At 39.5% G+C, this 24771-nt stretch overlaps 1 protein-coding gene across 1 annotated transcript in view; it reads right to left on the reverse strand.

The window, feature by feature from the left end:
* ampd1 (adenosine monophosphate deaminase 1 (isoform M)) overlaps positions 1-24771 on the reverse strand; it is a 71374-nt gene that overhangs the window by 32504 nt on the left and 14099 nt on the right. The window contains exons 3-4 of the mRNA XM_062056918.1: positions 9896-10061; positions 2455-2572 (exon numbers count right to left, since the gene is read on the reverse strand). Coding sequence (XP_061912902.1) covers positions 2455-2572; positions 9896-10061 — 284 coding nt within the window. The remainder of the gene's footprint in view (positions 1-2454; positions 2573-9895; positions 10062-24771) is intronic.

Below are 24771 nucleotides of genomic sequence, written 5' to 3' on the forward strand. Positions count from 1 at the left end.
TAAGAGTTGGACAATATCGGGATATCGGCAAAAAAGCCGTTATCGGACATCTCTTTATATATATATATATATATATATATATATATATATATATATATATATATATATATATATATATATATATATATATATATATATAGTGAAGAATGCATATATATATATTTAAGAGTTAATTATTTTTATTCATAGTCATATTTGAAACAGCTAGTGTTTTTCCATTTGTACTCTTTCTATTTTTATCTTATGTCCGCAAGTAAACTGTGTGTGTGTCCTTGAAGGTTTGCACTGTAGGAGATGGAATACTCCCTTTTGTCTTATCTTTAGTGGAATAATGAGGCCGTGTTCCTTCCCTGACAGGTGGGGCTTTCTTTCTGTGTAAGGAGTGGGCTATTCAGTTTGAGGGTCAGATCAACTCGAGCAGCCGATACAAATGTGTTGATTGAGTTCACCTCCCAAAGCTTTCGAATAAACTAGAAAATATTCGTATTCTGTCTGGTGATCCTTTTTACTCAGTTTATATGTCATCCAAAAGAATTTGGGATTGACCAGTAACTTAGATTCCCTTGGAGGAAGAACTGGTCCGACGCAACAATTTGGGGGCTCGTCCGGGATGACGCGCTGAGAATTGAACATCTCTTGCACTCTTCTGGACAGACTCACTTGGCCAAAACATAAAACAAGGTAAGCAGAGCCTTTTTGTAAAATCTGCATTAGGAGTCTGTCCTGAAGTCTATAAGTCAAACACTGTTTTGGACCTCATGGGCAGATTTGTAATATTGTAGTGTTGAGTGCATTTTTACCTTACCCGCCTCTACATAATAGTTGTAAATAGTGGTCATCTCACGTAATTGTGTCTAGATTACCGTGACGGGCTGCTTTACTGACGAGTGAGCTAATAACTGATCCGACGCAACAATATATATCCATCCATCCATCCATCCATTTTCTTACGCTTATCTGAAGTCGGGTTGTGGGGGAAGCAGCCTAAGCAGGGAAGCCCAGACTTCCCTCTCCCCAGCCACTTGGTCCAGCTCCTCCCAGGGGATCCCGAGGCGTTCCCAGGCCAGCCAGGAGAGATAATCTTCCCAACATGTCCTGGGTCTTTCTCGTGGCCTCCTACCTGTCGGACATGCCCTAGGGAGGCATTCGGGTGGCATCCTGACCAGATGCCCGAACTACCGCATCTGGCTCCTCTCGATGTGGAGGAGCAGCGGCTTTACTTTGAGCTCCTCCTGGATGACAGGGCTTCTCACCCTATCTCTAAGAGAGAGCCCCGCCACCCGGCGGAGGAAGCTCTTTTCGGTCATAACCCAAAGTTCATTAACCATAGGTGAGGATGGGAACGTAGATCGACCGGTAAATTGAGAGCTTTGTCTTCCGGCTCAGCTCCTTCTTCACCACAACGGATCGATACAGCGTCCACATTACTGAATACGCCGCACCAATCCGCCTGTCGATCTCACGATCTACTCTTCCCTCACTCGTGAACAAGACTCAGAGGTACTTGAACTCCCATACACAAATATAACATATGATCATTAAAAAAACGGTATTATTAAAAACTACATAATAGAGAAAGGTACATTAAAAACATTGATATTCTTAAAACAAGTATGTAAAATAATCCAATATTATTAATATTTATCTTTTTAAAGATAGTTTGAAATTACATTTCAAATGTCAAATATATTTATTAAATGTCAAATATTAGTTGATTATTAAAAACCATATTATAAAGATCTTTTTTTAATGAGCCAAAATAATCATAAATACAATGTGTGTGTTTAATGTGCTCTTTCAGAATTATTTTAAATTATGTATATTTATTTTTAAATATTCCCTTTAATAATTATTCATGTAAGAAAAAAATCACTTCATCAAAAAAATACATGTACAGTTTGTGTTCTTTATATTGTAAATAGTGCATATATGTATAAATAATATATAATTAAAAATATGATGTAAATTATTTAAATACAATAAATATATTGAACTAAATCAGTGACATCATATATGTAGCAGTTTATGCTAGCAGAAAAATGTACTTAATCAAAAACAAATACAAATATTTAAATCACATTTTGACCGTGTAGATGATCATAGTGCTATCAGGAAATGTATTTATTTAATGTCAAATTAAAAACACTCATTAAAAAGTGTGTCACTTGATTCAACTTTTTTTTAATTGAATGAAAAATAATCATGGCAATATTTGCCTTTAGGAGTGAAAGACTTTGTAAAGTGTTGCTGATTAACATGTGTTAATAATAATATATTTAACAACCATCATCTCATTTCTTTGCTGATTGGCTTGCAGTGGTCACATGATCACAACGTGTTACCTCATCTATCGTTTGTATTATTATCAATATTCCAGTAATAGTAATATTAAATATATCATTATCATAAATATTCATATTATGGTAGAACATTTTTGCAAGGTGGAGCTATTACCCCTGAGGCGTAGTCTCCGATGATGGCCACTCTCTGGAAGTCAGGTACTTCAAGGTAAGTGGGCGTGTCCACCTCCACTGTGGGGGCAGCAGACACTTTGGTGCGATAGCGCCGCTTGCTGGGGATGAAAAGTAAAGACTCTGACAAGTTCACATTTTTGTGACAAAAAAGGCACCCTTTTAATAAAAGTTAAGTCAGTTTATTCAGAAAATGTAATTATAATATCACAACAAAAGTTTCCTTTGAAAAAAAAAGTAAATATACAAGTTTTTTTTAAATAATTAAAACTGTTGATGTGGGAAAAAAATCTAAAACATAAAATTGCAAGAACTGTAAGAGTTGTTACACAAATTAAAAGTTGTAAAATGACAAAAACACATTTTACACAAGAAGAATTGCTCCAAAATTAAATTTGCAGAATTCTGAAGAGGAGAAAATAATCATTTTACAAGAATAAAACGCTGAAATTAAATCTATTTTTAACATTGCAGAAAAAAACCTAGTACAATTTTCTAATAAGGAAAACAAACAATACTTTTACAAGAATTTAACTTTGATATTACCACGTGAAGTAATTTGAAATATTGGCAAAATAAAGAAATATTAAAAAAATACAAAATAAAGGTGCAAATATTTGATAAGAAGAAATTACTAATTTTACAAGAATAAAAGTTTTATAATAAAATAATTCATTTTTTATTATTAATGCAAAAAAAAAGTTGTTGCAATTTTCCAATAAGTAAAGAAGTAATACTTTTACAAGATTAAACGATAACATTTGGGGAATAAAGTTGTCATACTACAAGAAAAAATTTAAAAAGTAATTTTACAATATCGTTTTTAATCTTATTAAAAATAAGGAAAACTGTTTGTGGAGAAAAATGTTTTTATTTTGTGTCACAAAATTGCAAGAATGTATTCGACCTTTTGCAGGAATAACGTTGTAATAATACACAAATAAAAAGAAAATATTACAAAAACAAAGTTGAAAAATGTAAAGAACAAAACCAGAATTTTACATAATGTCTGTGAAGTAATTTGCAATATTGGCAAAATAAAGAAATAACAGGCACAATTATTTGATAAGGAGAAAATAATCATTTTACAAGAATAAAAGTTTTATATTAAAATCATCCATTTTTATTATTGCAAAAATAGTAATTTTAAAATAACTTTTTAAAAATAATTTAAGAATTAAGTAAAAATGTTTGTGAGTGGGGGGGGATTGTTTTATAACCCAAAAATTACATCAAACAATTCGAGTTTTTCCAGGAATAATGTTGTAAAATTCCACAAATAAAGTAAAATATCACATGAAAAGAAGTTGTAAAATAGTAAAAACAAATTCAAAATTTGACGTAATTGCACATAAAGTAATTTGCAGCATTGGTAGAAAACAATTTTTTGAGCAGGAGAAAATAATCATTTAAAAAAAATAAAACCCTTTTAATAAATAAAATAATCTATTTTTAACATTGCAAAAAAAGTTGTTGCAGACTTATAATAAATCAAATTAAAATAATTAAACAATATTTTAGGAAAATAAAGTTGTATTTTATTTATAAAGTTGACTTAAAAAAAACTAAATAAAAAAATATAAATTTTAGAATAACTCTTTTTAATAATATTACAAATAGGTCAACATTTTTATGAGCAAAAAAAAAAATCTAATTTTATAGCCGTAAAATTGTAAAAATCAATTCGACCTTTTCCAGGAATAATGTCAAATATCACATGAAAAACTTCTAAAATGACAAGAAAAAAAATCTAAATTTGACATCATTTTATGTTGTTTGCAATATTGGCAAAAATAAAGAAATACTACAAAAAATGAAGTTGAAGAGGAGAAAATAAATCATTTTACAAGAATAAAAGTTTTATATTAAAATCATCTATTTTTATCATTGCAAAAAAACGTTGCAGCAATTTTCTAATAAAAAAACAAGCAGCAATTTTTACAAGAATTAAACTTTAAAATTAGGAGAATAAAGTTGTCAAATTACAAGGAAAAGTTTCCCTAAAAAAATAATTATACAAGAACTTTTTAAATAGTATTAGAAATAGGTTAAAAATGTATATGAGGGGGAAAAAATCCAATTTTTTTAGCCCATACAATTTTGAAAATCAATTACACTTTTTAAGGGAATAAAATTATAATATTATTCAAAGACTAAATATTACATTAAAAAAATTGGAAAATGACAAGAACAAACTCCCAAATTTCCGTCTTATTAGCAAGTATACCGACATGTTTCCTTCCTGTTAGCGAGTATTGCGACATGTTTCCTTCCTGTTAGCAATTATCCCGACATATTTCCTTCCTGTTAGCGAGTATCCCGACATGTTCCCTTCCTGCTAGTGGGTGTTCCGACGTGTTTCCGTCCTGTTAGCGAGTATTCCGACATGTTTCCTTCCTGCTAGCAAGTATTCCGACATGTTTTCTTTCTGTTAGCAAGTATTTTGACATGTTTCCTTCCTGTTAGTGAGTATTCCGACATGTTTCCTTCCTGTTAGCGAGTATTACGATGTTTTTTTCCTGTTAGCAAGTATTCCGACATATTTCCTTCTTGCTAGCGAGTATTCCGACATGTTTCCTTCTTGCTAGCTAGTAGTCTGACATGTTTCATTCCTGCTAGCAAGTATTCCGATATGTTTCCTTCCTCTTAGCGAGTATTGCGACATGTTCCCTTCCTGCTAGCAAGTATTCAGACATGTTTCCGTCCTGCTAGCGAGTATTCCGACATGTTCCCTTCCTGTTAGCGAATATTCCGACATGTTTTCTTCCTGCTAGCGAGTAATCCAATATGTTTTTCTTCCTGCTAGCAAGTATTCCGAGATGTTGCCTTCTTGCTAGCTAGTATTCCGACATGTTTCCTTCCTGTTAGGTAGGCTGACCATATTCTGAAATCCCATAAAGAGGACACATATATGCGTGCCAATGCGGGCAGCACGCCAAGGCCGGGACTAGGTGAAAATTTGCCAATGATACTCGAACTTGCTTTATAAATAATATATTTTTTTAAATAAAGCATTTTTTCTCCTCTGTTGACAGCAGTGTTGGCGATAGGAATTTTCAAAATGGGGTCCCAGGGACCCCATCAAGGGGTCCCACAGTAAATTTTTGGGGTCCCACTTTTTTGTAAGCGTTTTGAAAACAAATGACAAATGTATGCATTATCCTGTTATATCTCACATTATATCAATCAATCAATCAATCAATGTTTATTTATATAGCCCTAAATCACAAGTGTCTCAAAGGGCTGTACAAGCCACAACAACATCCTCGGTACAGAGCCCACATATACTGTGTTTTGGAAAAAGGTTGTCATAAACGTTACTTAAAGGCCTACTGAAAGGAATTTTTTTTATTTAAACGGGAATAGCAGATCCATTCTATGTGTCATACTTGATCATTTCGCGATATTGCCATATTTTTGCTGAAAGGATTTAGTAGAGAAAATCGACGATAAAGTTCGCAACTTTTGCTCGCTGATAAAAAAAAGCCTTGCCTGTACCGGAAGTAGCGCGACGTCACAGGAGCTAGTATTCCTCACAATTCCCCATTGTTTACAATGGAGCGAGAGATTCGGAGCGACAAAGCGACGATTACCCCATTAATTCGAGCGAGGATGAAAGATTCGTAGATGAGGAACGTTACAGTGAATGACTTGAGATGCAGTGATGGACGTATCTTTTTTCGCTCTGACCGTAACTTAGGTACAAGCTGGCTCATTGGATTCCACACTCTCTCCTTTTTCTATTGTGGATCACAGATTTGTATTTTAAACCACCTCCGATACTATATCCTCTTGAAAATGAGAGTCGAGCACGCGAAATGGACATTTAAAGTGACTTTTATCCCCACGACAATACATCGGTGACACACTTAGTTACTGAGCTAACATGATAGCATCGTTCTCAAATGAAGATAGAAACAAAATAAATAAACCCCTGACTGGAAGGATGGACAGAAGATCAACAATACTATTAAACCGTGTACATGTAACTACACGGTTAAAAATTCTCAGCCTGGTAAGGCTTAACAATGCTGTTGCTAACGACGCTAAGGCTAATTTAGCAACTTAGCAACCGGACCTCACAGAACTATGATAAAAACATTAGCGCTCCACCTACGCCAGCCAGCCTTCATCTTCCCATCAACAGCTGTGCTCACCTGCGTTCCAGCGATCGACGGCGCGACGAAGGACTTCATCCGTGGGTTTGGTGGCAAGCATCGGCTAGGCGTAGTAAGTAGTCCTTGTTGTGTTGCTGTAAGTATTGTACTTAGCCGCTAATACACCGATCGATCCCACCTACAATGTTCTTCTTTGCAGCCTCCATTGTTCATTAAACAAATTGCAAAATATTCACCAACACAGATGTCCAGAATACTGTGGAATTTTGTCGAAGAAAACAAGAGGTTTTTGTATCGGGTCGATGGGGTACAACCACTTCCGTGGATTTTGTGACATCACGTGCATAAATCATATCCAAAGGAGTTTTTCAACCGGAAGTGTGGCGGGAATTTTAAAATTGCACTTTATAAGTTAACCCGGCCGTATTGGCATGTGTTTCAATGTTAAGATTTCATCATTGATATATAAACTATCAGACTGCGTGGTCGGTAGTAGTGGGTTTCAGTAGGCCTTTAATTCATTAAAAAAGATAATACAAAAGAAAACAAATGTGTATACATATGTAAATGTATTCAGTTATAAACATTCATTCACTTTCTTCTTTCCTTCATGGATCTAAACTTTACCGCTGCTGGTAGTTTTTTCTATGTTTTTATTGAATAAGTTGTAGGTGTATTTATTTCAGTAAAAACGTGTAAAAAGTGTTTTGCTTGGGTCATGAAATGATGATAATGGTGTGCCAGGGCATACATACAGTTTATATTTAACGCTTAAATCTCTGGAGTCTAAATCAACTACGGATCTATTCCTCATTTCAAAATGTTTTAGTTTTTTTTATGTTGTTTTTTTTGTTTCTTTGTTTTCTACCCTTTTTTGTCAAATAAAACTATGTTTTTTAAGGCAAACACACAAAATATGCAAAATCTTCCACCAAAAATATTTTTCAAAGTGGAATATTTGATGTGAAGTAATCGGAACCTTTGATAGGTCAATAATTCATAATAACATTGATTTTGATTCAATATTATGTTTTGAGCAATGACCGTTTGAAAGACAAAAAAACAGCTTTGTTTTATTAGTCAACATTGCAACTTTTTCTAAATTACATTTCACCTTTAAGCTTTTTTATTTCACTTTTGTTATGTTTTTGTTTATTTTAATAGTATTTTTAGAATGTGCCGTGGGCCTTTAAAACATTAGCTGTGGGCCACAAATGGTAAAAAGAAATTAAAAAAAATGTATAATCTGTGTCCTTTCTGATTTCAATGCGTTAAAAAGACACAAAAAGTGCGTTAACGCCAACACTGCTTGACAGTATAACAAAATAAGTCACACTTATATTCTGTAACATTCACAGTTTTGGAAAAAAAAAAAGTGCAGAGGTAGAAATATTCAAAATAACCTCTTGTATATAATGTAAACATAAATAATGCCTCAAAACAAGTTAATTACATTTAAACAAAAAACAGCAGACGAGCTCTCGCCCTGCACAGCTGTTTTGTGCTTTGTAGTGTGGATATGGGCTTGTAGATCGTTGGCCCCTTTATTTGTCACAGATACATACGTTCCTGCTTTGCACACAGTGCATTCTGCTTTCCATGTGTCACGGCCAGGACGAAAACACAAATACTTTTCCCGCAAATCATCCGTGAAGTTGCATTAACATTTCGGCATTTCTTGTTCTCATGCCTGTCTCTCCACTCACTAGCTCTCTCGCTCTGTGTCTCTGCCCCTCCCTCACGAATGTTGCTACGTGCGCGCACCTTCAGGTTTTTTTTAACCCCTTCTTAACTTAACCCTGGACGTACATTGAAAATACACGCAACCCTAATTCAAAATGCCGGACATTTGAGGCATTTAAGAAACCCCGCCCGGACACCCCGGACACCCCCGCAAAAGAGGACATGTCCGGGGAAAAGAGGACGTATGGTCAGACTATGTTAGGGAGTATTCCGACATGTTTCCTTTCGTCTACTAAGTATTCCAACACGTTATCTTTCCTGTTAGCGAGTATTCCGACATTTTTTTTCCTATTAGCGAGTATTACGACATGTTCCCTTCCTGCTAGCGAGTATTCCGACATGTTTTATTTCTGTTAGCGAGTATTCCGACATGTTTCCTTCCTGTTAGCGAGTATTCCGACATGTTTCCTTCTCGCTAGCGAGTATTCCGACATGTTTCCTTCTTGCTAGCGAGTATTGCAACATGTTTCCTTCCTGCCAGCGAGTATTCCAATATGTTTTTTTCCTGTTATCGAGTATTGCAACATGTTTCCCTCTGCTAGCGAGTATTCCGACATGTTGCCTTCTTGCTAGCTAGTATTCCGACATGTTTCCTTCCTGCTAGCGAGTATTCCGACATGTTTCCTTCCTTTTAGCGAGTATTCCGACATGTTTATTTTGTGCTACCGAATATTCAGACATGTTTCTTTCCTGCTACTGAGTATTCCGACACGTTTCCTTCCTGTTAGAGTATTCCGACATATTTCCTTCCTGCTAGCGAGTATTCCGATATGTTTTTTCCTGTTAGCGAGTATTGCGACATGTTTCCTTCCTGTTAGCGAGTATTCCGACATGTTTCCTTCCTGTTAGCGAGTATTCAGACATGTTTCCTTCCTGCTAGCGAGTATTCTGACATGTTTCCTTCTTGCTAGCTAGTATTCCAACAGTTTTCCTTCCTGCTAGTGAGTATTCTGAAATGTTTCCTTTCTGTTATCGAGTATTCCGACATGTTTGCTTACTGCTAGTGAGTATTCCGACATGTTTGCTTACTGCTAGTGAGTATTCCGACATGTTTCCTTCCTGTTAGCGAGTATTCCGACATGTTTCCTTCCTGTTAGCGAGTATTCTGACATGTTTCCTTCTTGCTAGCGAGTATTCCGATATGTTTTCTTCCGGTTAGCAAGTATTGTGACATGTTTGCTTCCTGCTAGCGAGTAGTCCAACATGTTCCCTTCCTTCTAGCTAGTATTCTGACATGTTTCCTTCCTGCTAGTGAGTATTTCGACATGTTTCCTTCCTGTTAAGGAGTATTCCGACATGTTTCCTTCCTGCTAGTGAGTAATCCGACATGTTTCCTTCCTGCTAGCTAATATTCTGACATGTTTCCTTCCTGTAGCAAGTATTCCGACATGTTTCCTTTCTGTTAGTGAGTATTCCGACAGGTTTCCTTCCTGCTAGCGAGTAATCCGACATGTTTTCTTCCTGCTAGCAAGCGTAACGCCCCTCTTCTGCACTTTTGTTCTCCCGTTTAGCGGCGTGACAGAATGCTCCCCCCGGTGGGCGAGAAGGTTAACTACAACTGACCGTTTCTCCGCATCGTCGTCGGTGTGCAGGTGGTGCGCCATCTCCTGGTGGAGAATGGGACAGTCCTCGGGGACGTCAAAGACCGAGATCTCGTCGCGGATGTCTTCGCCTTTGGTCTCCGACGCGAAGATCTGCTCGGCGAAGGCTCGCATCTTATCGTCCGTCTCTGTGGGGGGACAGGGGCAGCGTTAGCAGAGATAAACGTTGTGTGCCAAATTTAAGAAGAAGAAGCGCTAAACGACAAGAGGAGTGCTCAAAAACGGCCATGAACAAAACGGCAAAATGAATTGTGGCTCGCGGACAAGAAGAGAAAACACGATGCAGGACATTGATGGCCACACGTCCAAAATGGCCGCCATGCACGCTCAGCCACCATACTTAGAACGTAAAAATATTGCACACGTAGAAATACTGCACATGTAGAAATATTGCACATGTAGAAATACTGCACATGTAGAAATATTGCACACGTAGAAATACTGCACATGTAGAAATACTGCACATGTAGAAATGTGCATATATATACATATATGTATATATATATATATATATATATACTCACGATGTTGACCTGGTGGCGGTCACCAACAGAAGCAGCACCCAGAAAAGAAAAGTGTCAGGAAAAAGTACACATTTGATACTTGCAAGTGTGTAACAATACCTCTGCTACAGCAATACTGCATTGTGTGTGGAAAAAATATTGCACTAGATAAATAGAATAATGTAGAGTAGTATTTGCATGATGCAGGTTTGTTATTGTTAGAATGGTTGTGTAGTAGTTTTACTTTCATGTAGTCTACATGAAGTGTTTGTTGACATATTCACTGTACATATCTATACATCTTTATTGAAGTGTTTGTTGACATATTGACTGTTCATATTTATACATCATTATTGAAGTGTTTGTTGACATATTGACTGTACATATTTATACATCATTATTTAAGTGTTTGTTGATATATTGACTGTATATATTTATACAACATAATTATTGAAGTGTTTGTTGACATACTGACTGTACATATTTATACATCATTATTGAAGTGTCTGTTGACATATTGACTGTACATATTTATACATCATTATTGAAGTGTTTGTTGACATATTGACTGTACATAGTGATGGAACGAGATATTTTCCATATATCCATATTTAAGTGTTACTTCTTTCTAAAAACTCCTATAGTCATATTTACATCAGCTAATGTCTCGTGTGGTACAAAGTGCTTGGATTCGAGTGTCCTTGAGTAGACAGGCAGAGCGCTGTTGAGACTGCCATAACATTCCTGAGATAACGAGCACAGGGGAGACCGAGCTAGACCGATCTGGACCGGGCTAGGGAACGCTTGGGTGCTGGATTGGTCTCATTATTGCCAAAGCTTTGACAATAAACAACGAAATACCAACTACTGTCAATTTAACATCAGCATATTTGCCATTAAAAGAACTTGGGAGTGGACAGCAGACTTTGACTTCCTTGGGAGGAAGAGCTGTCGACGCAACAATTTGGGGGCTCGTCCGGGATGGCACGCTGTTGATCGATGACTTCTTGCAATCTTCTGGACAGACTCAATTGGCCAATTCAAGGTGAGCAGAACCTTTCTTTTTAGATAAAATCTGCGTTAGGAGTCTGTCCTGAAGTCTGTAAGTCAAACACTATATTGTACCCCAGACGCAGAGCTGTGATTTCGATAGATTGATTGCATTTTTGCCGAGCCTGCCATTGCATTAAAATTGTAAATAAGTGGTCAACTCACGGCATTGTGTCTCGATTACCGTGACGGGCAGTTTCATTGACGAGTGAACTAATAGTTGGGTGTGGCTCACCCTGGGTAGTTGGTCGCCGCCTAAAAGAGCAAGCGGGTTGATAGATCCCAGTGTGATAAGACACTAAAACTAAGGAAGCGGGTTGATAGATCCCAGTGTGATAAGACACTAAAACTAAAGAAGCGGGTTGATAGATCCCAGTGTGATAAGACACTAAAACTAAGGAAGCGGGTTGATAGATCCCAGTGTGATAAGACACTAAAACTAAAGAAGCGGGTTGATAGATCCCAGTGTGATAAGACACTAAAACTAAGGAACCGGGTTGGGAGATCCCTTTGCGTTGAGGGCACTAGAATTAAGAAAATATAGACACAATGGCCTTGGAGTGTGACAAACAGAAATGTGATGGCGGCGGGGCAAAATGTGATGATTGGCTACCGTTCAATGATCAATTGAATGGACGGTTGTCGACAATGGAACTAGCAGGTAGAGAAAAGAAAAAAAAAGAGAAAAAAAAGGAGAACGTTCCTTGAAAGGGTTAAGAGGGAGTTTACAATACTCGAAAAGTCGTGAACTCAAACGTCTGGTAAAATAAAATAAAAAATAAATTAAAAAAAAGTAACTGGAAGTTTTATGGTAAAGTGAAACGCAGAGATAAGGGTAGGTGCAGCTTTTTCTTGTGTGTGTGTGTGTGTGTGTGTGTGCTGCAGGTTGCGCGTGCTCGTGTGTGTGCGTAAGCGCTTGCTTGCTCATGTGCTTACACGTGTGTGTGTGTGTGTGTGTGTGTGTGTGTGTGTGTGCGCGCGCGCTGGTGAAAATGGAACAGGGTTGGTGCTCGAGAATTTAAGAGTTTGGCGTATGATAAAAGTAAACGGGGATTACGTGGAAAAATTAAATGCAGCAAAAGAACCGATGATTAATGAGACAAATAGGACAGACTAGACTGATTGGTGTTTTGCCTGCCGCGCATGCGCAAGACAATTCAAACGACCCGCCCAGACTTTGACTAGGCCACCGCCCCCTACTCCAGTGAGAAGGAGAGAGAGAGAAAAAGAGAGCAGGTGAAGGAAGATTGAGGGTGAAGAGGATGGTTTGAGAAAATATGGGAAAAGGATGTTTATAACCTTACGTTATGTGAATGGTTTCTAGGAGAACAGAAAATAGAAACATTGTGTAAAGTGTAAGGAAGAGATGGATACAGGAGGTTGTTTGTAAAGGAAAACGAAAGTGAAAGAAAGATGAGAAAGTGACAAATTAAGGTATTCGTAAATGGTATGCTGTTGATTGTGGTTAGCTGCAAGTTTGTTTATTTGTTTGTTTAGTTGTTTGAGTGAAATGGGAAGAAATCAATAGGAATAATTAGATGCAAAATGGAATAAAACTATGAGTGCGATAGAAAATGAATGAATAAATGAAATAAGTTCATTTTGGTCATATAATCAACCATCAACCATCAATCAATCAATGTTTATCTATATAGCCCTAAATCACAAGTGTCTCAAAGGGCTGTACAAGCCACAACGACATCGGCCTATCCTATACATTCACTGAACTTTAAATTACCTGGAAAATCAACGTTAAAAGAGAAAGTATTAACCCCTTATTTTGCAAGTCTGACCATTTTCCTCCAGCAGAGGGCGGTGCACACCAGACATTTTTGACACATGACAATTATAGGGGCCTACTTTAATATAAGTCTCTTGCCGATGCATACATGCAAGCCATTGTTGACCTTGTTTTCCCACCTGTACCTCCGGGAGGGAACCTTTGGCCAAACACTTTGGACAAAGTTAACCCTGATATACACGGTGCCAAAAACAATATATGGCAGGACATTTTATTCATCCCATGCAAAATAGGGCTAATGACAGAGCAACAAGGAAACGACTACTTAAATTACAGATCGCTGAAGATAAAAGGTTAAAAGAACCAAAAGGTCAAAGATCAGCTAGAGTATATTCGGCAGTGGGTGACCTTGCTTTTGAGTTCCAACAGGTGGAGGAAAGAATCCTCAACAGACGTGCGGTTGGACTCGGGTGGTGGACAACACGATGCTTCAAAGCCAGTCTGGGGTAGACACTGTTTCGGCTGTGACCAGCCTGGTCAGTGGAGTAGTGACTGTCCGAACATTTCCGAACAGGAAAGGTTCCGTCGTGCCAACAAACGAACACGAAGGCGTGTAAGAGGACGCCCACATCAGGAGCCGCAGCAGGAAGTACAGACAGGACCCCTGCTGGACATGAGTGTCAACGGACAATTTTATCAGCCACCCATTCGATTCTGAATGCAGAGGTACCAAAAAAACTGTGTGCTTCCTCTTTAAAGGTCGAAGGCTTCGCTGGGGTCACAAGAAGGTTACCTGTCACCAAACCACTTCCGGTTCAGATTGCTGGACCTCCTTTACAGACTGTACCCTGACATTCAAATCGCAAAGAAGGAACATTCCTGGTGTTACCTGATGGCTGAACCACCCAGCTGCGACACCACTACCAAGACTACTCCATGAGCTCATACCACAGCCTGAAACAACAGGAATGGCTGACATCCAACTGCTCTAACAGTGAAAACCCTGACTGGCTGAGATGTTTCCGTGTGTTCTGTCACCCGACTCGCCATATGTTATGATTATTTATATACCTGTTGGAACTCAAGGTGTGGCTGCTCATGTTGACCTATCTTTGCAACAGCTAGCATGGTATAAGATGGACACAATAGTGTCCCACATTGTTCCCTTGCTCTCTGTCTCGCCTACAAAACCAAAGAACTTAGGTACAATAATAAGACACGGCGTAGCTGCCAAACATTACACCGACACCCAAATACCACATTTTCAATTGTTTAGGTTTAGCCCATGGTTATGTTAAACACATAACTATGGGCTGCACTTTAGACACCTGTAGGCTACGAGGAGCTAGCAGCTACACAACAGCTGAGCTAAAACGACACATTACACATTTAAACATATCAAATAATTATAGTTGCTCATTACATACACAAAGTTGCCATGGCAGAAGTCTGATAGAAAGTATTCAGTAACAAACGTGTCCGCATCATTCAACTTTCTACAACATGAGCTTGACTTAATGAATTATTGGGGCTACCAGGTGTGGTAAAATTTCAAAATACTATTGCTAAAGCATTCGCCACAAGGGTAGTATTTTTCTAGTATTGGTGACAATATAAATATAAGCATATTTGTTACTTTCACCATATTGAATAAGTTACATAAAAGCTAGGGTTTAGTTGAGTTTGAGTTAATTGTGATAGTGCTAAGGGGTCCCCTACCCTAACAACACCCCCCAGTGGACCATAGAGGCTAAAGAGACAATCATTGACCTCAAACATGACCTGTCCTCCGCTACTTGACTATTAGCTGACCTTTTTCTGAGATGTTTCTGAAAGTGATAGTATGATTAACACAGTGCTTTTTTCAGAAACAGAAGGGGGTGAGTGAGGGTGGATACAGACTCCTTGGAACAAAATCGACAATCATCCGACTCTGACACATTCCATAGTTTTAACGTTTTTCCCGTGGGTAAGAAGTTATAACTAATTTTAATTTGAAAATAACGATTTTACACATCGATAGTAGTTTAATAGATCAAATTTAGAATATGGAGGAGGTGAGGGTGAATCATGTATAGTCTTTGATTTCACTGAAATGATCAATACAGTACAAGGGAAAAGGTACGTACTGACTTGTGTTGACAATCACAGTGGTTGGCCGGAAGCAACAACAACCTCAAAAGAGGATGCAATATCAGTAATTAAATGACTTGTGAATGACCTAGTACCCCGACATGGTTTCCCCAAAAAGATTAGGTCAGACAACGGCAACCATTTAAAAAAAAAAAATACTCACTTAGCCTTGGTCGAAAAGGCTTTCGGACTAGAACACGGGTTTGGGGTACCATCCTGAGTCCCAAGGCAAGGTTGAAAGGATGGACCAGAACATAAAAAACTAATTGGCTAAAATCTGTGCACAGACCAAATTTAATTGGATTGACATGTTGCAATTAGCGTTAATGATCATTCGAAGGTCCGTGAATAAAACTGTTTTACCGCCCTTTGAGTTCTTCACCCTATGAGCTGCATACAGGTCAGCCATTCACAGGACCAGCAGCCCCCCATGGAAGGAGGACTCAGCGTAAAACCAAAATGGTATTTTACACAAAAAATTGCAGAATTTGTGTGCCAGTTCTTCTGTACAGATTCCCTTCCGCCCGCTGAGAGGGTCAAGATCAAGGTCATCAAACGCAAGTGGACGGAGCTCAGGTGGACTGGTCCCTTCAAGGTTGTGGAACGGACGTCCCACGCCCTTCGACTGTCTGGTGGAGGGGACACCTGGTACCACCTCTCCCTCTGCACTACAGCTGAAGAACCTGACAGATCACCAGGGGATGTCATTGCTGACATCGCCACATTATCTGCCCCTCAGCCCAGGAGACGAGAGAGATTTTCTACCTACATTACTCTTTTCAACTTCTATATTGTATATCCTTGTGTGAGACCAATCCAGTATGCTAAATGTTTCTTAGTTTTTCTTGCTTGTTTGCAGCATAACTATCTGTGTCGTTACATTAAGTGAAAAGTTTGATGTTTATCCCCGTTTATCCCTTGGGCGTGTTCTACTGTCTTTGTGTCTCAGTTCATCCTTCCTGACGACAGTGACTGACAAGTGTCTAAGAACATACAGCAGACTTTAAATAGACTGGGTCAAAGGGGATAGCAAGACTTATTTTTTGACCTGTGTAGTGTGATTAATTACGGGGGACACAATAGCTATTACCGTGGTAATAACCTCTATGTTTGTTACGACTCAACCCTGAACCATTGGTGTCGGATGCAGACAACATACTCTGGTAAGTTGTGCCCATCTTCCCTTTTATGTTGTTTTGGGGCTTGACCTGACTGATACAGACGCTAAAGGAATTATTAAAATTAATGTCCTTGAGAGGGCGTTAATTACCTCTACACCCTCTGTAGCACCTAAAGTACCACCCCACCTCGGTGGTGTTTCAAAGGCTCACATCCGTGCGTGCTAATGACATCACCACCGAAGGCCTGGTAACTTTGACCTTTGACCTTAGGAGCGGGTGCAGACAACCTGTGGCTCAGGTGGATGCCAAAACCTGGGTGACTGTGTTGCTTCTTCCGCTGGACGTCCCTTTTCCCACACTTACCCCGCCCCTTTTAAGTTGACTGACATGTGTACCCTTCTGTTGACAATGCCACCCGACTTCTTCCCTTTGTGGCCCAAAAGCTGAATTACACGCGTTTTCAAATTACAGGACCCTCTTCGTCCCCCAACAAATTGGGTGACATCAACCATTACTGGTGCACCACACTGATAGATGGCTCGAGGATAGGCCCTTAGGCACGAGCTGACTTATTCTGGTGTTGTGGGAAGCACAGATTGTACATTAGAATTCCAAAGTTATCCGTGGGGTTTTGTGCTATGGTTAGACTGGTGACCCCACTCACTCTAGTGGGTACCAAATTAACTCCCCTTGTAACTCCTGTCTCAGCTGCCACTCTAACTCCCCGCCGACGCCGTCATGTTTTATCTCGGAGGAGTGTAAAGGGCTCCTTCGATTTGACGAGGAATCCTGATGGTGTTTACTTTGATGCAATAGGCCAACCAAGAGGGGTCCCCTCACAACATAAATTGTGGTGTGAATCCTGTGCAGGTTTCGAAAACCTTCCTATCATTGGTGCTATTTTCCCTGTGACCGCTACTAAAAATGTTGAACGCATTAACTATGTTTTTTATAATCTGTTGAGACTGACCAACCTGACTCGTGACGCCGTTGAGGGACTTGCTGAACAACTTGCCCCGACCTCCCTCAGGGCCGTTCAGATCCGCATAGCCCTTGACCGCATCCTAGCCAAGGAAGAAGGAGTGTGTGCAATGTTTGGTGACCAATGCTGTACCTTCATTCCTAACAACACTACCCCCGATGGCTCAGTTCAGAGGGCCTTAAAGGGCCTCCAGGCCCTGTCTAGGGAACTCTCTCTCTGACCCCTTCAAAGATTGGCTTCTAAGCACATTAGGCAGGTGGACTGACCTAATTAAGTCTGTCTTGGTCTCCATTCGGAGCTTTTTTGGCCAACATAGCCTCATGCGGTTGCTTTATCGCCCCTTGGGCTAAGTGTCACTAAAGGGGGTCTAGCAAAGTGGTAACTTTAAGACTTTCGAGAATTGTTGGTTTACTTCCCTGACCATGACGACATTGACGTGGACTCCCTCCATCTATCTCCCATGTAAATAAGCTGTTGTTTTATCGCTAGCTTGCTTAAAGAAAAAAAACAGCACCTACTTTAATGTGGGGCGTGCTTTAGAAGTGTTTAACTAGTAGTAAAAGATCTTATAAGAAGATCTTAAAGGGGGAGTGATGGAACGAGATATTTTCCATATATCCATATTTAAGTGTTACTTCTTTCTAAAAACTCCTATAGTCATATTTACATCAGCTAATGTCTCGTGTGGTACAAAGTGCTTGGATTCGAGTGTCCTTGAGTAGACAGGCAGAGCGCTGTTGAGACTGCCATAACATTCCTGAGATAACGAGCACAGGGGAGACCGAGCTAGACCGATCTGGACCGGGCTAGGGAACGCTTGGGTGCTGGATTGGTCTCATTATTGCCAAAGCTTTGACAATAAACAACGAAATACCAACTACTGTCAATTTAACATCAGCATATTTGCCATTAAAAGAACTTGGGAGTGGACAGCAGACTTTGACTTCCTTGGGAGGAAGAGCTGTCGACGCAACAATTTTTATACATCATTATTGAAGTGTTTGTTGACATATTGACTGTACATATCTATACATCATTATTGAAGTGTTTGTTGACATATTGACTGTACATATTTATACAACATAATTATTGAAGTGTTTGTTGACATATTGACTGTACATATTTATACATAATTATTGAAGTGTTTGTTGACATATTGACTGTACATATTTATACATCATTATTGAAGTGTTTGTTGACATATTGACTGTACATATTTATACATCATTATTGAAGTGTTTGTTGACATATTGACTGTTCATATTTATACATCATTATTGAAGTGTTTGTTGACATATTGACTGTACATATTTATACATCATTATTCAGAGGTGTGGACTCGAGTCACATGACTTGGACTCGAGTCAGACTCGAGTCATGAATTTGATGACTTTAGACTCGACTTGACAAAATGTAAAGAGACTTGCAACTCGACTTAGACTTTAACATCAATGACTTGTGACTTCACTTGGACTTGAGCCTTTTGACTTGACATGACTTGCTACTTTCCCCAAAACCCAAAGCTTAAAAAGTTATTTGGGAGCGCTCCGTATCTTTCATTTTGTACGTGTCTGTCTGTCTATCAGCGTGTGTGCTGCCTGTCAGCTGGTGTGCTGTCAGTACAACAGCCAATCAAATTAGTTATACGTTGTTTTCATCACACAGCATTCATCCAATCAAATTGCAGGACAACCACCGAACAAGAGTTGTCAAACAATGCGGCAGAGAGAAACAATTATGCCAAAGTTGGTTTCGTTCGGGTATAAAAACTACGACTTGGTCAACAAAAAACGAATTGCGTATGCAAATCACGCAGTTCGAATATTACAGACGGAGACGCAACAACTTCCAACTTCGTTCGACATTTGAAGTTGCCCAAAGAAGGGTAAGTTTTGAATGTAAGATAACGTTTATTGGCTAAGTAACATGACTTTTATTTGCTGTGTAGTTAAATCAGTGAGGCTGTAAACTCACTGCTAACGTTATAACCATAGACATGTTTTAAGGGTACGCAGCATCGAGCGCTACTGCCTACTGGCGCAGACGAGACGCGGGGCCGCCATCTTGGAGTGGTGATCCGCTCCACTCAGTGCAATTCATTTGTCAGGAGCAATGAACTGTCAGCGCATTTAATTCATTTTACCTCACTGAATACCACTGATTTTCACGCGGTTTTTTGTCATACGTGTAGCTATGATAACGGACACATGTTTTGGCAAGTTTTATTATTCATAGTTTGCTTAACAGTAATATAATATTCTTATACGCTATAAGTGACCAGACGTCCGAGATCAAAACTGGGAATATAATCCCAGAGAAGGGGGAAAAAACAGTAAGCTATTTTTAAATTGAAGAAACAATATGATTAGGTTATATATACATGCCTATATCCTACATAAACAATGTATGAATACATTAGATATCTATATATCTTAGGGACCTATAGACTGTATCTCTGTTGCTGCAGCAGCAGAGAGTTTATTCTGTCTTGACACTTTGTATTGATATTTTGTATTACATTCTTCCCTTAAATGATCATGTTTACAGTGATTGTTATGTATGTATTTTTTATGTATGTCGCTTTGGATAAAAGCGTCTGCCAAATACTTAAACATATATAAACACCTGAAAGTCTTTATATCAGCTAAAACCACCAATTTGTTTCACTACATTCAGAATAAAACCAAATGCTGTTTTACCCAACAATGTTAGTATTTGAATATTGTTACTTGAAGACTTATTCCTGGTTACAATTATACTGTTAAGAAAGTATTGTCTTATATTTTGCCTAAAATGACAACGCATCATAATCAGTGGCGGCTGGTGAATTTTGTTTTAGGTGGGGCTGAAAGTTTGTAAACCAAACCCCTGTAGGGGCGTCATCCTCCCCCAGAAGATTTATTTGTGATTTTCACATACAAATATTGAAGATCTTTGCTCCTTCTCAACTCTGTGGTAATATTATTTTCATAAAATACAACCAATAGTATGTTAATGTTTGTTTTTGCAAATGTGTTTATTCTGTAAAGGAATGAGTTAAATGTTTAAAATTGTTTAAACTATTAAAATTACTGTTAACAGTGCTATTATGAATTGCAATGTCAGCACAATTTTTTTTCTTGCAATTTCAAATGTACTTGTTTTAATAAATAAATACAGCGTTTTAAAAGCATACACAATCTGTGTAAAAATATTAGTCTGTGGTTAAAAGGACTTGAAAGGACTCGAAACTCAAAATGCAGGACTTGGGACTCGACTTGAGACTTTCCAGTCTTGACTTTGGACTTGACTCGGGACTTGCCTGTCTTGACTCGGGACTTGACTCGAGACTTGAGGGCAAAGACTTGAGATTTACTTGTGACTTGCAAAGCAATGACTTGGTCCCACCTCTGTCATTATTTAAGTGTTTGTTGATATATTGACTGTATATATTTATACAACATAATTATTGAAGTGTTTGTTGACATACTGACTGTACATATTTATACATCATTATTGAAGTGTCTGTTGACATATTGACTGTACATATTTATACATCATTATTGAAGTGTTTGTTGACATATTGACTGTACATATTTATACATCATTATTGAAGTGTTTGTTGACATATTGACTGTACATATCTATACATCATTATTGAAGTGTTTGTTGACATATTGACTGTACATATTTATACAACATAATTATTGAAGTGTTTGTTGACATATTGACTGTACATATTTATACATCATTATTGAAGTGTTTGTTGACATATTGACTGTACATATCTATACATCATTATTGAAGTGTTTGTTGACATATTGACTGTACATATTTATACAACATAATTATTGAAGTGTTTGTTGACATATTGACTGTACATATTTATACATCATTATTGAAGTGTTTGTTGACATATTGACTGTACATATTTATACATCATTATTGAAGTGTTTGTTGACATATTGACTGTACATATTTATACAACATAATTATTGAAGTGTTTGTTGACATATTGACTGTACATATTTATACATAATTATTGAAGTGTTTGTTGACATATTGACTGTACATATTGACTGCACGTAAAAGTCTGCCCCTAACCTCTTCGGTTCCCACTTATGTGTGCACATTCAGCAGCATGGCGGGACTCGCTTGTTGGAAGTATTACCTCTGGATCTTTATCTTCATGTGTAGAACGGTGCTACTTTCGGCCAAATCCCTGGAGACCATCATTTGGGGCTCGCAAAATCCCAAGTCAGGTCTTATCCCTGCTACTGGTAAAATGTAACCCAGTACAACCTGCCGCATGGGTAGATGGGACCCGTCAGCCCAGTAAGGCGACCCATCTAGGAGAAGGTAAACTCCGATCCAAAACCGCCCCTGCCTTGTGGCATACCTTTCTAGGGGAAGACATGATCCTGATCCGACGAGCCAGCCTCAAGTTTGTGCTCGTTACTCGTAGTTACCACAGCACAGACTGCGACACCAACCATTCACTTGTCTGTTGCAAGATCAGGCAACAACCAAAAATGTTTCACAACTCCAAACAGAAAGGCAAGCCCCGCATTGATTCCACCAGCATGCATCTTCCAGAGAAAGTAGAAGAGTTTGCCAAGTCTCTCAACAACATCCTATCTGAAGAACACCAGCACTACTCCGCCTCCGAGAAATGGGGCCACATCAGGGAGGCCATTCAGAAAACAGCTCTTGTGACTTTTGGGAGGAAGATCTTCAAAAACAACGACTGGTTTGTTGCCAAGTCCAGCGAGATGACCCCCGTCATTGAAGCAAAGCGTGCTGCCCTCGCAGAATACAAACGCTCCCCAAATGAGAAGTCCCTGCAAGCACTGAGAACTACAAGAAGCAAAGTGCAACAGACTGCAAGACATTGTGCCAATGAATACTGGCAACAACTCAGTGAATCCATCCAGTCTGCAGCTACCTCAGGTAACATCAGGGGGATGTACGAGGGCATCAAGACTGCTCTGAGCCCAACACAGAGCAAAACAGCCCCCCTAAAGACCACCAGTGGGGAAGTTATCACTGACAAGGGCAAGCAGATGGACAGATGGGTAGAGCACTATTCAGAACTCTATTCCAGAGAGAACACTGCCGTCGCCTCAGCCCTTGATGCCATTGAACAGCTGCCCATCATTGAGGAATTAGATGCTGAACCAACACTTGCTGAACTTCACAAAGCGATCGACAGCTTAGCAACTGGCAAAGCACCTGTTACTGATGGCATCCCCCCAGACCTCAACAAGCGCTGTAAAGACACCCTCCTGCAGCCTATGCATGATGTCCTCTGCCAGTGCTGGAAAGAGGGAGCCGTGCCGCAAGACATGAGAGATGCCAAGATTGTCACCCTTTACTAAAATAAGGGCGACAGGAGCAACTAACAATTACAGGGCCATCTCCCTCCTGAATATCGTAGGGAAACTCTATGCCCGTGTCGTGCTTGTCCGCCTTCAGAAACTTGCTGAGCGCGTTTACCCGGAATCTCAATGCGGCTTTCGCGCCAAGCGCTCTACAGTGGACATGATATTCTCCCTACGCCAACTTCAGGAGAAATGCAGGGAACAACAGAAGCCCCTGTACATATCCTTCATTGACCTGGCCAAGGCTTTTGACCTGGTTAGCAGAGAAGGGCTCTTCAGCATCCTACCCGAGATTGGATGCCCTCCAAAGCTCCATAGTCTCATTAGATCTTTTCATGACGACATGAAGGCAACCATCCAGTATGAGGGTAGCATGTCCAACCCATTTGACATTAAGAGCGGAGTCAAGCAAGGTTGCGTCCTTGCTCCTACCCTTTTCGGCATCTTCTTTGCCCTGCTCATCAAACATGCTGTTGGGACTGCAACAGAAGGGTATATCTACGTACCAGATCTGACGGCCGACTTTTCAACCTAGCCCGTCTTAAAGCAAGGACCAAAGTCCGCGAGACAATCATCCGGGACATGCTCTTTGCTGATGATGCTGCCGTCATTTCGAACAGTGAACAAGAACTCCAGTGCCTTATGGACAGATTCTCCCAGGCCTGCAAAGACTTCGGGCTTACCATCAGCCTAAAAAAGACCAATGTGCTGAGTCAGGAAGTGGACACTCCACCAGCCATCACAATCGATGAGTACCAACTCAAAGTCGTACACCAATTTACATACCTGGGATCCACCATCAGTGACAATCTGTCCCTCGATGGTGAGATCAACAAACGTATCGGCAAAGCTGCCACAACCCTAGGGCGCCTCACGACCCGCGTCTGGGAGAACCGGAAGCTGACAACTCCTACCAAGATGGCAGTGTACAACGCCTGCATTGTCAGCACTCTTCTCTACGGCAGTGAAACATGGACAACATACTCCAAACAGGAGCGCAAACTGAACACCTTCCACATGCGCTGCCTTCGCCGCATCCTCGGCATCCATTGGAGTGACAAGGTGACGAATGCCCAGGTCCTCGAACGCGCTGGTCTTCCTACCATGTTCACGCTGCTCAGACAACGCAGGCTGCGTTGGCTCGGCCACGTGTGAGGTCTGTAGGATGGACGTATCCGAAAGGAAATCCTGTATGGCGAACTTGCCTCTGGCAAGAGATCTGTTGGCCGGCCAAAACTGCGCTTCAAAGATGTCTGCAAGCGGGACATGAAAGCCCTGGACATCAACACTGAACATTGGGAAGATGCAGCAGCTGACCGCAGCAAATGGCACAGTGTCCTTCACAAACAGCTGAAGACTGGCGAGGAAAAGATCCATGCCACAGCCAATGAAAAAAGAACCAAGCGGAAGACACGCACTCCTGCAGTTGCGCCTTCCAGCTACATCTGCAGTAAATGCGGCCGTGTTTGCCTCTCCCACATCGGACTCATCAGCCACAGCAGGCGTTGTCGCTGAGTTTAAACTTGACCTCTGGACTGGCGCAGTTTCCATAGTCGTTACGACTGACGGAGGCCTGATGATGATTGAAGTGTTTGTTGACATATTGACTGTACATATTTATACATCATTATTGAAGTGTTTGTTGACATATTGACTGTACATATTTATACATCATTATTGAAGTGTTTGTTGACGTATTGACTGTACATATTTATACATCATTATTGAAGTGTTTGTTGACATTTTGACTGTACATATTTATACATCATTATTTAAGTGTTTGTTGACATATTGACTGTACATATTTATACATCATTATTGACTTGTTTGACATATTGACTGTACATATTTATACATCAATATTGAAGTGTTTGTTGACACATTGACTGTACATATTTTTACATCATTATTGCCGTGTTTGACGTATTGACTGTACATATTTATACAT

This window comes from Entelurus aequoreus, linkage group LG01, assembly GCF_033978785.1.
Source record: "Entelurus aequoreus isolate RoL-2023_Sb linkage group LG01, RoL_Eaeq_v1.1, whole genome shotgun sequence".
NCBI classification, from domain to species: Eukaryota; Metazoa; Chordata; class Actinopteri; order Syngnathiformes; family Syngnathidae; genus Entelurus; species Entelurus aequoreus.